At 44.1% G+C, this 18615-nt stretch overlaps 1 protein-coding gene across 1 annotated transcript in view; it reads left to right on the top strand.

The window, feature by feature from the left end:
• The window catches only part of FREM3 (FRAS1 related extracellular matrix 3), a 115333-nt gene that overhangs the window by 66101 nt on the left and 30617 nt on the right, over nt 1-18615 (top strand). The window contains 2 exon segments of the mRNA XM_073341227.1: nt 12817-12966; nt 16960-17169. Coding sequence (XP_073197328.1) covers nt 12817-12966; nt 16960-17169 — 360 coding nt within the window.

The following is an 18615-nucleotide window of genomic DNA, read 5'->3' as shown; positions in this document are numbered from 1 at the left end:
CAAGGCCTTCTCCCCCTACGCTTTAATAGTCATGCGCAACTTGGCAGCCACACTGCACTTTTCTCACTAATGCTGCATCAGGCTCCCCATGCGCTACCTGTACCAATAATCATTTTTTACCGTGCACTTATATGCACAACACTCAGTAACTGCACTGTGCACGATCAAGCCCAAAGAATTTATTTTATTTTATTTTATTTTATTTTTTAAGATTTGGTTTAAAAGATTTCTTTCCAGAGAATTCCTGAAAGTAAAGAGACAAAGTGTTGGGTTTTATTTCCTGTGTCTGTTGCTTTACACTTCTCAAAATGCTTAATGGAACAGGTTTGGGTTATCGGATAGTCCATTATCAAACGTGTCAGCGCTAAGTTATATATTTGATCACTAGAGCCTTGAACTAAGGGGCCGATCGACATAAGCATTTCTAAAGCTCCAACACATCAGTGAGAGTCACAGAGCCACATGTGGTAACCAATCTAAGCTTTCTCCTTACAACAGAAAGAAAGTGAATTCAAATGTTAGCAGTAAAAATTGCAGGTGTTTGCAGAAAGTTTTATTACCTCATTAGTGTTATTTAAATATTTATATGGCACCTTTAACAAATTAAACAATGTCTTACAGAAAATCTGTTCTAACAGTAAAGATGGTGTAGCTGAGGTAAATGTCAGCCGTTCAAGCACCAGTGCAATGATTTGAGTCCTTATTCCCTTTCTGTAAGTCTAGTATTGGGGCTAGAGAAAAGGTAAAGAGATGGTGTTCAGTCACAGATCCATGTTATGGTTAGGGTAGGTACGAGACAGCATTAGTATCTTGCAAGTAGCTCTAATGAGATTTCTGCCCAGTCTCAAAAATCTTGTGAGATCACCAGATTCCATGAGATTTTTCACTATCTTGAGCCAAAATCTTGTGGAATTTTTGGCTGCTTCCAAACATTGGCCCCTTCAGGTTTTGGTTCTGACATGGGACCACCATCACAGGAGCTGTTTCATATGCAATCATGCTCTCCTTCAGACTCTGAAGGGTTTCAGATCTGAGGTTCTAGTTTTGACCCATCTTTACTTGGGATACATATATATTTTTCATGTTATAATGGAGTGAATGTTAAAAAGAGCTTGAAATGGATTTGAATGGAGTTGAGAGGCATATATCAAGTGGTTCCTTAAAATGAAGAGCTTTATAATGAGACATCCTGTAATTGTTTATTGAAATAATATTTCTACTAGACTTTTCTGTCACTTCTCCTAGGCCCCAATCCTGCAACAGCATGTGCAGATGAAGTCAATGGGGCTCTACACAGATGCAGGGCTCTGCCTGCCAGTGTTGTTGCAGGATCGGGGCCTTCATTATGCTACTCTGTACCTGTATTGACATTAGGGTGACCAGATGGCAATTGTGAAAAAAACGGGACGGGGGTGGGGCGGTAATAGGCTCCTGTATAAGAAAAAGTCCCAAAAAACGGGGCTGTCCCTTTAAAAATGGGACATCTGGTCACCCTAATTGACATCTTTTATGTGTTATAAATACCCAGAGAAAACTCAAAATTCGGTCTCAGGACTCATGTAAAGCCTCCATAGGCACCAGTTTGATTTAACTCAACAGATGAAAAGATTTAAAGCATAAGCATATCTAAAGCTAATTAGTACTCCACATACCAGTAACATCACAGGTAGCATTTAAGTAAAGGAAACTGTTTGTTCAAATATTAAAGAAAAAAGAAGTAGCAGAAACAGGTAGTCAAGACAAAATGCCAGTCCTTTGATCTAGGTTCTCTACATACAAGTAGACAATGGGGGTTTTGTAATGGGCCCTTGATCATATCCTAGTAAACTCTAGGTTCTGTATCTTTTTCATATTATGTGGCAACATGCTGTCTGACTGTGTGTAACTGAAAAAAGGAACTAGTTGTTCAGTAATGAGCTTTGAAGAAAGAGGTGCAAACAATTTATAATTTTATAAGTAAGCAGAAATCTTCATCAGCTCTTTGGCAGTGCCTGAGTAGCATCACAAACAGAGAAGGTTTCAGGACCATAACTTTGTTTTTTCGATAGTTAAGAGAATGCCAGGTTGTCTGCGCTGAGCAAACACTTTATAGGCCTTTTTGAAAACTAGGATATGGATTTTGAATGAATGGTTCGTTTATGGCAATTCATGGCCATCAGTAAAGATTATTAGTTAGCTTAGAAGCCATTCTACTTCATGTAATCAAGTGGTTAGTAATTAAACTGATAGTTTCTTCATTGGCAGGAATGGAAAGGGATAGGAAAGAAGAGGATAAAAACTTGCATGACCTCCTTTGTTAGAGTTGCTTTCTTTATTAATCTGCTGCATTTCAAGATAAACTACTTTGGCTGGGATCCCTCCACCCTCTTTGACTTAATATCAGCTGTTTAAAATCCAAATGATATGTTTATCTTTGTAAATTGAGTTACCTCTATAGAAAATTCTACCCAGGCATTTTAGGGGACATACTAGCACATGTCCTCTGAATGCAAAGAATTTTTACAAAAAAATCTTGGTCATTAAAACTAGGGGAATTTCTTTGATCACGTCATTGGGGACAAACAAGAAAGGTAGAGTTTCCTTCTATTCTCCCATAAGAATTAGCATAACCTTCCCTGGTAAATGGGGAATGTACCATTACAGGGATTATATGGCAAGGCCACACAGACTAAATCCTGGATAAGAGAAAAATGCTATACTGTCTATTTCTTGGGGAATTGTTCAGGACTGCGTGATCCCAGAGTCAAATGGCTTGTTGTAGAGTTTTAAGACCAACATACTTTCTTAATTCATCTGTTAGAGTTACACTGATTTTATTTGACAGCTAACAAATTACTGCCTCTTACTCATACAGATTCCAAAGTCATCAACAGGGATCAGTCTAGCAATTTTGGTATCAAATCAGAAGGGCCTTGTCTACTATACTAAAGTACTACTGTTGGTTTCTGCAGACAGCCACTAGATGGCGACATCACATGCGCTGAACCAGGCTCGAGCTGCTCTGCATTATGTTTTCTGGTAACAGCCCCACCCGTGTCAAGGAGGATCTCCAGATGTCTATTGCAGATAGGTTTATGAACGCTTTGTGCATCAGAGCAGTGCAAAAAGGCCAAAATCTGGCCCTGTAGCTCTAAGGTAGAACCACAGCATACTTTGTTGTAAGCAAACACAGTAGATCATAACTCCCACTGGATTTATGGGCACTATGGGCTGTAGGTGCTGTTTGCCGATCTGAGCTGAGAGCTAGTGACTTCAGTACACTGGCAATGTATGAATGTTAAAATGATAGAACAGCTTAGGCTCATTGGTCTTTCCCGTTCCTATACTGTGTGGTGCCCTGCTTCTTTGTCTTTATAATAAGTGTCATCACTGAAAGCATTGCCTCAGCAGCAATTTCCCCAGGCCAGAGTTAGCTACATCTTATGGTGATTTAACGAACCAGATTCTTCAGGATTTGTAAGTACCACTGATGTAACATGGGATCTGATTTGCACTGGCTTTCTCACCAACCATAGGGAAGTGTGTGACCTCCATGAGACCATTTTCTTCCATAGGGTTGCTCTGGATTACCTCAGCGTCACTGAGATTGTAATCTAACTCATGGATGGGCAGCTTTAAGGTTGTAACAACACTGCTAGGTGGGGCCTGGCCAGAACCTGATTGTTTGGGAGCTGAGAGCCAATCAGCCAGTGGGGAGGCAATCACTGGACCTGGATGGCATGAGGTGGAGTTGGAGCCTGTGTTGACGGGAAGGCAGCCAAGCCAAGCAGTATGAGTCAGGAGCAGCTGTACTAAAAGACTGATTCTCTCAGTGCCTTGGCTCAATCTTAAAATAAATAAATACATTCTAGGGGCGACCCTAACAGCAGGCCAAATAAAATGATCTGATAGAGTAGATGCAGTCCTCCTGCTGCAAGCTGCCGATCCGTGATCTAACTCATTGGCTTTGATTTGTTACTGTTTTGGTTTGGCTTCACAGTTATAATTTTACAAAAAGCATGTGGCTTTAACTCAGTTGGGAATCTACTCCCTGTGTATTGATTATCTGTTATCAAGACAGAAGAAGGCATATGTTAGATAGGCTTCTGTTCCTCTCCAATTATTTTTAAGATCAGCTTTATAGAGGGTACTGGCTGTACGTTTAGGTCCACATAGTAAGAGTGGATTATGTTTCAGAGACAAGCGATTAAAGCCCTGTAATAATTGAGGCATGACAAGTGTCATGTTCCTTAAGGTCATGTCTGATTCATAGTCTACTGACTAATTGTTTATATGGCTGCTACTTCTAGGAGAATAAGTGTATCTAGATTAAAATAACTGATCTAATACTGATAATGCTAAAATTCCAAGTCTGGTCTAAGGACACACAGTATGTACATAAACACAAGGAACTATTCTCTTGAGACATATTGTGATTGCATGAAAAACAAATTCATTTGAATTATGAGAAGTACATAGTTAGAAACTTACAGTAACCACAAATATTAGAAATTAAGAACAGTGTTTTAATACGTATTTTTGTTTTTCATTGTTGTTAGACTTAGGCTCAGAAGTCCCAATCTAGATCATTTTCTGATTGCACTAGGCAATAGACATACATTAGACAGTATGCGCCAGTCCCAAAAAACTTACAATCCAGTTTAAGACAAGGTTTTACAATGGGAATGACAAACAGTAGAAAGCATCAGGGGAGGAAGAACAATGCAATAACCGGATCATCAAATTTTCATTGTCCCATTTCCAAACTATAGGCTCATTTTCAATGGAAGCAGTGTTGATCCCTTAAGTTGTAATGAGTTTGCAGTACATGTATTTGTAGACACATGTGGATTAAAAGAAAATGCTACTCTTCTCTTAGTTAAGGAGCCTGACCAGTGGTGCAAGTAGGTTGATACGGTACTCTGTACCAGTAAGATATTTATAGCTGGTACAGCATACCAGAAAGACACAGGAGGAGCCCAGACCCAGCCCTCCACCAGCTGGCTCTCCTGAGTCCTCCTGCCTGGGGTCTGTACAGCAGCCCTGCCGGAGGACAGGGCTGGGGCAGAGGGTGGAACAACAGCCCCACTGGAGGAGCCGCACATTCTGCTCATTTTGCTACTGCGGTTCCTGGGAGAGCCCTGCGAAAGGAGCAGAACATGGGGCTGCTGGGCAGCCCCATGCCAGCAGCAACTTCGGCGCGGCTGTACTGCCCCCAGCCCAGCCCCCAGCCCTTCCACGCAGCTGTGTCTCTTGAGTCCTCCTGCCTGGGGTCTGCACAGCAGAAGTCTCCAGCACAGCTGGAGGAGGACTGAGCCCCCCCGGTAACGTGGGATGGATGTGGATCATGGGGAGTGGATGGGGAGAGTGTGGGGGCCCTGAGCTGGGGGCCGTGTGGGAAGGAGTCGCATGGGGGGGGGTCATGTGGGGAGGTCACATGCTCCCCATTTGTGTCCCTCCCATGAGTGCAGCATACCGGCAAGAAATTATTTCTACTTGCACCACTGAGCCTGACATATGAAGGTTGAGCTCAAGACAATTATCCTGGACTGCAAGAAAGTTAAATTGCTTGATCTCTTGAAATTTTAAAGGAATTTACCATTCATACTTCAAAACCTGTTAAGCCACGTGTTAGAAAGTGGACATATGGTATTTGAAAGCCAATTTCTATGTCAATAGAGCAAATGAACCAGGCTAATTTCAGCTAAGTCCAGTATCTGGGGCAATCTCTTTTTGTGGCGAGAAGAGAAGGGAAGAGAAATTGCACAGCTTATTAGCTATCCTTCTAGGGCAGTGGTTCTCAAACATTTTTTCAAAAGCACAATATAAATAGTTTATCTCAACTGTAATCATTCTAATTGTTTGGGGAGCGCAATTTTACAGAAATTGTGATTTTACTGATCTTGTTCACAAAGTATACTTGTCATTGTGCAATATATTATAGTCCCTAGAACAGTGGTTCTCAACTGTGGTCCACCACTTGTTCAGGGAAAGCCCCTGGCGGGCCAGGCTGATTTGTTTACCTGCCGTGTCCGCAGATTTGGCCGATCGCGGCTCCTACTGGCCATGGTTCACCGCTTCAGGCCAATGGGGGCTGCAGGAAGCGGCATGGGCCGAGGGATGTGCTGGCCGTCCTTCCCACAGCCCTCATTGGCCTGGAGCAGCGAACAGCGGCCAGTGGGAGCCGTGATCGGCCAAACCTGCAGACGCGGCAGGTAAACAAACCGGCCCAGCCCGCCAGGGGCTTTCCCTGAACAAGCGGTGGACCACAGCTGAGAACCACTGTTCTAGGGACTATAATACATTGCACAATGACAAGTGTACTTTGTGAACAAGATCAGTAAAATCACAATTTCTGTAAAATTGCGCTCCCCAAACAATTAGAATGATTACAGTTGAGATAAACTATTTATATTGTGCTTTAGAAAAAATGTTTATTCCCTGTCCATTCAGAGTCAATGGGTCAGATTCTGATTCCGGGGGTGTGGGGGAGTGTTCTAATGGAGTAGTAATTATGGTCACCACAGTGCCCGAAATGTGATCCAGCAGAGCACCAAAAACTTCTGTTTTGAAAGCTACGGAAGTCTGCACATTTCTGAAGGGAAAAAGCGAAGTGATTACTGCCTTTACTGTTGTAAACAAAAGCCCCTGGTTTCATACCGAAATCTCTCCTTGGATTTCTCCATACCAAAATGTCTATATTTTGGTAGTCTTACTACTACACAGTCTGTTGAGGAAGAATTTATTTTTGTTTATTTAAATCTAATCTGTCAAAAGGCTGGAAGTAAATATGCATGAAGCCTCAGTTGGAACACTTGTACCTTCCTTAATAATACGTGCCAGGTTCCCTGACTCCTCTTCAGCAACCGAGAGTCTCTTGTGATTATTAGGTTTTACTCAGCAAAAAGAAAAGGAGGACTTGTGGCACCTTAGAGACTGCTCAAATAAATTTGTTAGTCTCTAAGGTGCCACAAGTACTCCTTTTCTTTTTGCAGATACAGACTAACATGACTGCTACTCTGAAACCTGTCGGTTAGTAAAGTAACACAGGAGTTCACAGTTCAGTGATTCGACACAATTCCTGCAAGTACCTAAAGATGTCTGACAGCTTGGGTGGCAAATGTTTGGACGTAGGCCAGATGGTTATTTGATTTCTCTCTCTCTCTCTCTCTCTCTCTCTGTGGGTGGGTGGCAGATACTGCCTGTGGCAAGGGTTAGTTGAAAGATGCTGCTCCCATTCTCGAAAGACACAGCTACATTCTTTTCCTGGCTCTGCCACTGACTCCCTGTCCAGAATTGGACAAGTCACTTGTAACCATTTTTGAAAATTTGGGTATTAGTTTGAAGTGGCTTCATTTTTGGGAGCCCAACATGCTAGACTAGGACCTGATTTTCAAAGGTGCTAAGCACCCACAACTAAATTCACTGGGAGCTGTGCAGGCTCAGCACCTCTGAAAATCAGGCCCTAGTTATCACCATCTGGGTGCCGAAGACCAAGCCACCCTGCATTACTGGCCATTTATGGGAATTTGGGCTTTAGCCCCTCTGTGCCTCAGTTTCCCCCGCTATTCAGTGAAGTTAATGGCACTTACGCAGCTTTCCTCTGAGAGGTACTATATAAGTGCAAAGTATTAAACTGGCATCTAAATTTTCATGCCACTAAAGTGGTTACCATTAAAAAGGTACCGGTTTCCATGTGAAAACAGATCGTATTACCTGGATATTACAGGTGTTCCCTATACTAGGCATTAATACATACCAGTAATAATATGTAGCATGGGAAAAACTTGTCAAGCTGTAGTAACCCTGATTTCAGATAATACATGTCATAATATAAAGACAGCTATTGTTTAGATGACAGAAGTAGCTGAAGCTGTGAATAGAGGTTAGGAGACACTGTGTATGGGGGTGGGGGGGATGTGAGAAAACCTGGATTTGTGCAGGAAATGGCCCAACTTGATTATCATGCACATTGTGTAAAGAGTTGTCACTTTGGATGGGCTGTCACCAGCAGGAGAGTGAATTTGTGTGGGGGGTGGAGGGTGAGAAAACCTGGATTTGTGCTGGAAATGGCCCACCTGATGATCACTTTAGATAAGCTATTACCAGCAGGACAGTGGGGTGGGAGGAGGTATTGTTTCATATTCTCTGTGTATATATAAAGTCTGCTGCAGTTTCCACGGTATGCATCCGATGAAGTGAGCTGTAGCTCACGAAAGCTCATGCTCAAATAAATTGGTTAGTCTCTAAGGTGCCACAAGTACTCCTTTTCTTTTTGCGAATACAGACTAACACGGCTGTTACTCTGAAAACTGTATGTAGTGTTATACTTTCCTATAGTGCAAAGTACCCCCAGTGCAGGCTTCATGCTTTTTGGTTGGGACTCCGAGGACATTGCTTACCTCCACAAGCCACCCTGATTTGCCAAAAGCTGCTAAATTACTGCTAGTTTGAAACAGTCTTGTGATGTTTGATCTCTTACTCTAAACAACAGGGTGACTGCTTAAGCCCATTTTAACTTTGACCTTTTCCTTGATCTGGATCTTAAGACTCTGTCCCCTCCCCATTAAAAATTAAGGCCAGTTTGTTATGGGGGGGTGGAGGGGGGAAGGATCGCAGGAGAGAGAGAAGAAAGATTAAGTTTTAAACTGTCATGTCCATGTCAAAATTTTGCTTTGATAATAATTAAAAACAGATCTTTTAATACCTGAAGTTCCATTTGCTTCCCCCACCCCCACACACGTATCCCTTTGACTTGGGATTTTTGGGGAGATTTTTTAAAAATATAGTATAATATAGTAAGTTTCAGATATGTTTCTACTTTTTTTGAGTTAAAAGAAAAGATACTGTGAGGGTCACCCCCACAGTTTTACGTCTATCTTGTCTACATATAGTACAGTTTTTGGACTGGTGTGAAGTTAACTGAGTCATCTATCTGCCGCCCTGACCGGGAAAACCGAGAAGTCTGCTGCTTGCCAGGGGCTAAGATTCGCGATGTGACAGAGAGACTGCCGAGACTCATCAAGCCCTCGGATCGCTACCCCTTCCTGCTTCTCCACGTGGGCACCAATGATACTGCCAAGAATGACCTTGAACAGATCACTGCGGACTACGTGGCTCTGAGAAGAAGGATAAAGGAGTTTGAGGCGCAAGTGGTGTTCTCGTCCATCCTCTCCGTGGAAGGAAAAGGCCTGGGTAGGAACCGTTGAATCGTGGAAGTCAACGAATGGCTACCCAGGTGGTGTCGGAGAGAAGGCTTTGGATTCTTTGACCATGGGATGGTATTCCATGAAGGAGGAGTGCTGGGCAGAGACGGGCTCCATCTTACGAAGAGAGGGAAGAGCATCTTTGCGAGCAGGCTGGCTAACCTAGTGAGGAGGGCTTTAAACTAGGTTCACCGGGGGAAGGAGACCAAAGCCCTGAGGTAAGTGGGAAAGCGGGATACCGGGAGGAAGCACAGGCAGGAATGTCTGTGAGGGGAGGGCTCCTGCCTCATACTGAGAATGAGGGACGATCAACAGGTTATCTCAGGTGCTTATATATGAATGCACAAAGCCTTGGAAACAAGCAGGGAGAAGTGGAGGTCCTGGTGATGTCAAGGAATTATGACATGATTGGAATAACAGAGACTTGGTGGGATAACTCACATGACTGGAGTACTGTCGTGGATGGTTATAAACTGTTCAGGAAGGACAGGCAGGGCAGAAAAGGTGGGGGAGTAGCACTTTATGTAAGGGAGCAGTATGACTGCTCAGAGCTCCGGTACGAAACTGCAGAAAAACCTGAGTGTCTCTGGATTAAGTTTAGAAGTGTGAGCAACAAGAGTGATGTAGTGGTGGGAGTCTGCTACAGACCACCGGACCAGGGGGATGAGGTGGATGAGGCTTTCTTCCGGCAGCTCACAGAAGCTACTAGATCGCACGCCCTGGTTCTCATGGGTGACTTTAATTTTCCTGATATCTGCTGGGAGAGCAATACAGCGGTGCATAGACAATCCAGGAAGTTTTTGGAAAGCGTACGGGACAATTTCCTGGTGCAAGTGCTAGAGGAGCCAACTAGGGGGGGAGCTTTTCTTGACCTGCTGCTCACAAACAGGGAAGAATTAGTGGGGGAAGAAAAAGTGGACGGGAATCTGGGAGGCAATGACCATGAATTGGTTGAGTTCAGGATCCTGACACAGGGAAGAAAGGTAAGCAGCAGGACCCTGGACTTCAGGAAAGCAGACTTCGACTCGCTCAGTGAACGGATGGGTAGGATCCCCTGGGGGACTAACATGAAGGGGAAAGGAGTCCAGGAGAGCTGGCTGTATTTCAAAGAATCCCTGTTGAGGTTACAGGGACAAACCATCCCGATGAGTCGAAAGAATAGTAAATATGGCAGGTGACCAGCTTGGCTTAACGGTGAAATCCTAGCGGATCTTAAACATAAAAAAGAAGCTTACAAGAAGTGGAAGGTTGGACATATGACCAGGGAAGAGTATAAAAATATTGCTCGGGCATGTAGGAATGAAATCAGGAGGGCCAAATCGCACCTGGAGCTGCAGCTAGCAAGAGATGTCAAGAGTAACAAGAAGGGTTTCTTCAGGTATGTTGGCAACAAGAAGAAAGCCAAGGAAAGTGTGGGCCCCTTAATGAATGAGGGAGGCAACCTAGTGACGGAGGATGTGGAAAAAGCTAATGTACTCAATGCTTTTTTTGCCTCTGTCTTCACTAACAAGGTCAGCTCCCAGACTGCTGCGCTGGGCATCACAACATGGGGAATAGATGGCCAGCCCTCTGTGGAGAAAGAGGTGGTTCGGGACTATTTAGAAAAGCTGGACGTGCACAAGTCCATGGAGCCGGACGAGTTGCATCCGAGAGTGCTAAAGGAATTGGCAGCTGTGATTGCAGAGCCATTGGCCATTATCTTTGAAAACTCATGGCGAACGGGGGAAGTCCCAGATGACTGGAAAAAGGCTAATGTAGTGCCAATCTTTAAAAAAGGGAAGAAGGAGGATCCTGGAAACTACAGGCCAGTCAGCCTCACCTCAGTCCCCGGAAAAATCATGGAGCAGGTCCTCAAAGAATCAATCTTGAAGCACTTACATGAGAGAAAAGTGATCAGGAACAGTCAGCATGGATTCACCAAGGGAAGGTCATGCCTGACTAATCTAATCGCCTTCTATGATGAGATTACTGGTTCTGTGGATGAAGGGAAAGCAGTGGATGTATTGTTTCTTGACTTTAGCAAAGCTTTTGACACGGTCTCCCACAGTATTCTTGTCAGCAAGTTAAAGAAGTACGGGCTGGATGAATGCACTATAAGGTGGGTAGAAAGTTGGCTAGATTGTCGGGCTCAACGGGTAGTGATCAATGGCTCCATGTCTAGTTGGCAGCCGGTGTCAAGTGGAGTGCCCCAGGGGTCAGTCCTGGGGCCAGTTTTGTTCAATATCTTCATAAATGATCTGGAGGATGGTGTGGATTGCACTCTCAGCAAATTTGCGGATGATACTAAACTGGGAGGAGTGGTAGATATGCTGGAGGGCAGGGATAGGATACAGAGGGACCTAGACAAATTGGAGGATTGGGCCAAAAGAAATCTGATGAGGTTCAATAAGGATAAGTGCAGGGTCCTGCACTTAGGACGGAAGAACCCAATGCACAGCTACAGACTAGGGACCGAATGGCTAGGCAGCAGTTCTGCGAAAAAGGACCTAGGGGTGACAGTGGACGAGAAGCTGGATATAAGTCAGCAGTGTGTCCTTGTTGCCAAGAAGGCCAATGGCATTTTGGGATGTATAAGTAGGGGCATAGCGAGCAGATCGAGGGACATGATCGTCCCCCTCTATTCGACATTGGTGAGGCCTCATCTGGAGTACTGTGTCCAGTTTTGGGCCCCACACTACAAGAAGAATGTGGATAAATTGGAGAGAGTCCAGCGAAGGGCAACAAAAATGATTAGGGGTCTGGAACACATGACTTATGAGGAGAGGCTGAGGGAACTGGGATTGTTTAGTCTGCAGAAGAGAAGAATGAGGGGGGATTTGATAGCTGCTTTCAACTACCTGAGAGGTGGTTCCAGAGAGGATGGTTCTAGACTATTTTCAGTGGTAGAAGAGGACAGGACAAGGAGTAATGGTCTCAAGTTGCAGTGGGGGAGGTTTAGGTTGGATATTAGGAAAAACTTTTTCACTAGGAGGGTGGTGAAACACTGGAATGCGTTACCTAGAGAGGTGGTAGAATCTCCTTCCTTAGAAGTTTTTAAGGTCAGGCTTGACAAAGCCCTGGCTGGGATGATTTAATTGGGGATTGGTCCTGCTTTGAGCAGGGGGTTAGACTAGATGACCTCCTGAGGTCCCTTCCAACCCTGATATTCTATGATTCTATTCTAACCTGCTAGAATGAATACTGAGGTTCTTAAACTGACCTACTCTAGTTACAGAGGGGAAAAACAGAAACCTTAAGGAAATGTAATACTTTCTCACTCTTAAAAGCACATTTTCAAAGCATGCCCTCCGCTTGTGAGGACAAAAATGTACATACATGCTTCTGCACACACTCTAGCACCTGCATGCTCATGTTCAGTTATTTAATACCTGTGAGCTCACAAGTGTCGGAATTTATACTTGCAAACTCCATTGGTATCAATGGGCTTTGCAGGTGCAGTTTCTGACACTTGTTTCCTCGCAGGTGTTAAGAGCATTGAAAGAGGGAGTACAGGTGGTAGAAGGTGGCCAGCTGTGTGCACCTGCAGAGTGCAGGTTCATGTCCCCATATTTACACGTGCACAAATGAGGCTTTTTGGAAAATTTACCTTTGTCTCCATTCTGTTCCCCTTTTTCTCTCTCTCTCTGTTTAGAACCTGCTTTATACTTCGGCGACACTGAATATCGGGTGGATGAAAGTGCTGGTTACGTTGAAGTTCGTGTCTGGAGAACTGGAACAGATCTCTCCAAACCGGCCTCCGTTACTGCACGTTCCAGGAAAACGGAGCCAGTATCAGCGAAGGGTGAGTTGCTTTCAAATAAAAAATGTTGTTCAGATTGCTTTCTGATCTGTACTCACGTGGGGTGCTATCAGGGTTCATTCTGACACTCCTCTGATTCAATGTGTGTGTGAGGCTTTTTGCAGAGTTATTGAAGTGCGCAATCTGGTGCTTTCGGCAGGCAGATGATACCCAGTCTTATGTCTGACTCAGACAGTGCAGATGATTTCATTCACCAACATCTGGTAGAGTCTGGGGCATGAATGTTAATAAGTTGATTATAGCTCAATCCACACAAGACCAAAGTGATGAGGATAGGCTGAGGGAAGCAACTAGAACAGATGGCACAGACAATACTGTCCCCTTTGAGTATGTTGCTCTGCCGTTGGTCACCTGAGTTTGCAACTTAGGGGCGTTGTTAGGCCTCCAGTTGCTTTAGATGATCATAAGATACAGTGGCCAGGATGGCTTTATTCCTGCTGCATCTAATAAAGAGTTTATGACCTCTTCTATGGGATGCAGACCTCACTGCTGTTATCGATGTCTTTGTCACCTCGTAATAAGATTACTGCAATACGCTCTGCTTGGGGCAGAATGCCAATGTCCACTCTTTAAGTGGTGTATTTCACCAGGATCACATGTCACCAGTGCTCTGTGATCTGTGCTGGCTGTCTGTTGGTTCATGAGTGGAATTCAAGGTGTAATTATTTTTTTAATCTAGAAAGCCCTAACTGGGTTGGGATTGGTCTACCTTAGAGACTACCTCTTTTCCCATTTAATATTGCCCCAGCTGCAGGGAAAGAGGGTATACAAGCTGAATCTCCCTCAGTTATTAGAGAGGAAACTGCTGGCATTGCATTTTCCATGAGAGCCCTGGAACCTTCCCTTCCTTACTTTGATTCAAAGTAGCCCAGACCTGTTGACTGCATCTGCAAAATAGCTCATCTCTCAGCCAGGTTGCAAAGACAATCTCTTTATGAGGGATTTTGGGAGCATTTGGGTAGGATGGAGTTTTGCTGGGATGCTGTTTGTTTGAATTTAATTAAGCAGCCAGCAACATAAAGAGCAGTTGTGGTAACTGCTAGGTATTGGGAAGCAAACAGCATTTATTAAGGATCATTCATTCCTCCTCATTGGTGATCTGCTGGCAAAAGACAAATAATGCTTCAGTGACCTTCCCATTAATCAAGTTGAAAGCAGTCTTTTCTTTTTTTTAATAAGTGTGTGATAAATGGTCAGAGCTGTTGCCAAAATAACAAGTAATAAAGGCAGGGGTGAAAGTAACTTAAAGGACTTACCAGTACTCCGGAGTCCTGAGCAGGGGGCGTGGCCTCGACCGGAAGAGGCGGGGCCTTTAAATCAACATTTAAAGGCCCCAGGGCTCCAGCTGCAACTGGAAGCCCCAGGGCTCAGGGGCGATTTAAAGGGCCCCGGGCTGTGGCCGCTGCTGCCGCAGCATAGCTCCAGGCCCTTTAAATCGCCGCTGGAGCCCTGCCGCCGCCACCCCGGGGCTCCGGCAGCGGGGCGCAGGTGGCACTTTAAAGGGCTCAGGGGCTCCGGCCTCTGTGGGGAGCCCCAGAGGTTCGGGGGGGTGCTTTAAAGGGCCCGGGGCTCCCCGCAGCAGCCGGAGCCCCTGCCCCTTTAAATCACCACCAGAGCCCTGCCGCTGCTACCCCAGGGCTCCGGCAGTGGGGCTCGGAGGGAGCTTTAAACGGTCCGGGGCCTCCAGCCGCTGCGGGGAGCCTCGGGGATGCTTTAAAGGGCCCGGGGCTCCACACAGCAGCCGGAGCCCTGGGCCCTTTAAAGAGCCGCCTGAGCCCTGCCGCCGCTACCCCAGGGGCTCCAGCAGCGGGGTTCAGGCGGCTCTTTAAAGGGCCCAGGGCTCTGGCCGCTGTAGGGAGCCCAGGGCCCTTTAAAGCGCCAGCCTGGGGAAGCCAGTCTGGTCCTGCACGGCGTACTGGCTCTTGCCAGTACGCTGTACCGGACCAGACCGGCTTACTTTCACCTCTGAATAAAGGGATTTAATAGGTACAGGTGGCATTTAATTAAATAATTTATTATATTCATGCAGGGAAATAGGAGAAATGGGGGTTTGTATGGAACTACTGTAAGTCAGGGAAGTAGTTAGACAACCACACATGGTGTGTGGTAAATATTAAGGCTAGTTGTTAGTTCAGGAAGAAATGGAGGCTTTTATTGCTATTGGATTCCTATAGGGCTCTGTGCTGGCTACAAAGCAATTTAATAATGTTGCACTCAGGGTGTTAAATGTCTGATTTGAGGAGACGCTTCAGTTATAACCCCTTATTTTCAGACATTTACTGTTTCTGGAGAAAAAAAAATTTCCTCTAAAATTTTTCATACTTTCCAAATATTTGTAAAGTTTGATGAAATTCCAGTTAGATCTGTGTGAGATACCCAAGCAGGAAATATTTGGTTAAGAAACTTTTCAAACAAATTTTTGGACTAAAATTTTATAAACCAAAATAACATTTTATAAAGCTCAGAACTGGTGAGGACTAAATTCTCAGTGAGAACTAGTGCCTATAACATGTTTGAAGAACTGTGAGAGTGACACACTATTTTCTACTGTTGGCATGTCTCATGATGTGGAGGTCCACATATACATGTGAAGGTAAAGAAAAGTTAAGAGAGCTAAACACGTAAGTCAAATTCTGCTGAGATTTACATCTGACTGACTATCTTCAGAGTTTGCTGAAAAGATAGCCGAGGCAAGAAATGATAGCAGTTTATAAATAATAATGTTCAATCTGCTGTGGGGAGGAAGGAAAATGATTGCTCTCATTGATCAAGGGTGATAAATAGTGCATTTAAGGTGCAGTGAAGGAGAAAAGTTTATAATAAATAGTGCAAAGAGCTGTGGAATCAGAATAAAATCAGTTTGGCTATGGGATGTGCTTGGCAGGGAAGCAGTGGAGTTACCATCTATGGAAATTTTCCAGTCAAGACTTTATATTTTACCTCTTCTGTGAATAGCGAATATCCATCCCCAGAGAATGTCAATCCAGCACTGTTCACCAGTATTGAAGTTACTGTAAAAAAATAGAGAGAGAGAGAAAGTCAACACTTAATGATGAGATCCTGAGGTAGAGATGTTTTGGGGATACAGTGATCCTGGCATTGTGCTGGAGATGGGTTTCTCCGGCCCTTTCCAGCCCAAGTGATTGTGTGGAATTACTGTAGGTCTGTTCCTTTATTTTTAAAAAGCTAACCTGTAAAGTAATACTTCAGAAACTGCTTCTGATCGCTGAATAATTCTGTTTAACTTTTAAGAGCAAATACGGCCCATGGGCATGATGCTCAATGTATTGGCCAAATTGTTATTTTAAAACTGTATGGACCATGGGCCTAATTCTCATTTACAGCAAGGCCACTTTATACCATTCTGGCAGTGTAAAGAGACACATTTCTAGTCCGTTTGCACAGCCAGAGTGAAGTAAAGTGGCCTTAGGGCTTGTCTATACAGGATGTTACTGCATGGTAAGCCAGGGTGTGAATCTACAGCACGTCAACTGGGTGCTCAATAACATTCAGTGTGGACATTGCTCCAGCACAGTGCAAGTCCTGGAGTGCAGCTGGGAGTACTGTAGTAAGACGAACTGCCCTCCAGGACTTCGTGTACTGTCAGCTGTGTCCATACAGGATGTTACTGTGCATCAAGCTAGTGCATTGTAGATTCACACCCTGGCTTGCCACAGTAACTTTCTGGGTAAACAAGCCTTTAGTGCAAATGAGGATCAGGACCTTTATGCTTTTTTTTTTTTTTTTGCTTTTTATGCTCATTGTTCGGTTTTGGTTTGTTTGTTTGTTTTTTTGGGGTGGGGAGGTGGGGGAGTTGTTTTTTTTTAACTTACAGGTGACAAAAATCCAAAATAAATACTTCTCAGAAAAATAAGGCACAGATTGTCTTGATTTTGTGAACATATTCTGCAAATAAATGGTAAAATCTTAATATATGGCAAATGAGTGGCCATGTTCTTTTTGCTTCCCAAACAGCTGGAATTGATTACGTGGGCATCAGCCGGAATCTGGACTTTGCTCCTGGAGTCAAGATGCAGGCGTTCCGAGTGACTGTCCTCGACGACCTGGGGCAGCCTGTTTTGGAGGGTCTGGAGAAGTTTGAGCTGATTCTCTATATGCCCATGAATGCAGTGCTTGGGGTGCCTAGCAAAACTACCATCTTCATTGATGACAGCAATACTGACTGTAAGTGTAAAGCAAGAAGCTTTTTCTATTTTTAGTACTTAAAGTACACACACAAGGTCCAGGAAATCTTCTGGCAATAGTGTTAGCTGTTACATGTATAATTATGCACTGCAGTTCATTATCATGAAATTCTGCCTTAGCTGACATGGTGGAAAATGGACTCTATGCACAAGCTGGAGTAAGTCTGTAGCACAGCTCCTCTGTGGTCCATACTGCAGCCTGTTCACTTGGTCACAACGTGGTTGAAGATGGTGTTTTTGGACAAGTAGACTTGGCTCTCCTTGTCCTTCTAGAGATACATGTAAGTTCGTTCACCGGGGCCTGCTGCACTTGGGTGAATTTGATCATTAAATGAATGTTCATGTCAATGGTACTGAGGCCTTTAGTATGAAACTGTAAAAGTGGGTGAGTTATCCAGCCTCCGTGTTAGTATAAGAGTTTGGACTGCAAAATTCAAAGGTTTCTCACGTGATTGTACAAATTGTGATGCTCAAAGGCAGCTCTATCTAATGACACGTAGTGCCTCTTCTGCTGAGGAGTAAGACTACTTCACTGTCTTGCATTGCTCACAATGAGATAACAAACGGAAAATTCATATTCATTATTTAATAATCAGCACAATGCCTTTCAGAGCACTTGGCTATTTGATAAGTAGCCAGGTGTAATCCCCTAAGGTCTCAAGTTTCTGCAGATTAACACCATTATAATAAATAAATGAAGTTACATAGTTCTAGGCCAGTTTGGTCTCTAAACATGCTCTTCAAAGTTTAGTTCCAATCTCGAGCTGTGTGAAATTTGCAACCACCTGGCCCAACCCTGTACCTTTTTGAAGTTTTGACACTGACTTCAGAGGGAGCAGGATTGTGCTGCTCTGTCGCTTTTGTATTAATGCCATGCCTAAATCTCCAACTAAAAAAGACTCCTTAACACATATTTACAGAAAATAATCCCATCATTCAGAAACAGACTAGATCAAAATACATCAAATTCTCAGCTGCTGGGTTAGTTTGGTTTGGTTTTTTTGAAGAAAGGCAGTGAGGTCAGTAGAGTCTAGGGGCTTGACTAGAAGGTGTGTTACTTCACACCGGAGGAGTGTACATTCTAGTGTGCACTAGTGTGTCATGCACTGACTGACCCATGTGGAGCTTGCTAGTGTGTTCTAGAAGTTCCCTAGTCAAGTGAGCATCAATATAGTAGTGTTTGAAATAGACTACATTCATGTGCACCAGGGAACTTCTAGTGCACGCCAGCGAGGTCCATATGGGCCAGTTAGTGCACAGCATGCTAATGTGGACTAATGTTTACACAGCTCTGGTGCAGGCTAGTGTGCTGTGTAGACAGTCCCTGAGTCAGTGGCTGAGTCAATACAGATTGAAAGTGTTTTAATTCATCAGGAGTTAAAATCTGTATTATTTTAAAAACACCTATTGAGCTGAACCCCCTCTG

The sequence above is a fragment of the Lepidochelys kempii genome, chromosome 4 (assembly GCF_965140265.1).
Source record: "Lepidochelys kempii isolate rLepKem1 chromosome 4, rLepKem1.hap2, whole genome shotgun sequence".
NCBI classification, from domain to species: domain Eukaryota; kingdom Metazoa; phylum Chordata; order Testudines; family Cheloniidae; genus Lepidochelys; species Lepidochelys kempii.
Note: the sequence above shows the minus strand (reverse complement) of the source record. Positions and strands in the feature narration are given on the sequence as shown.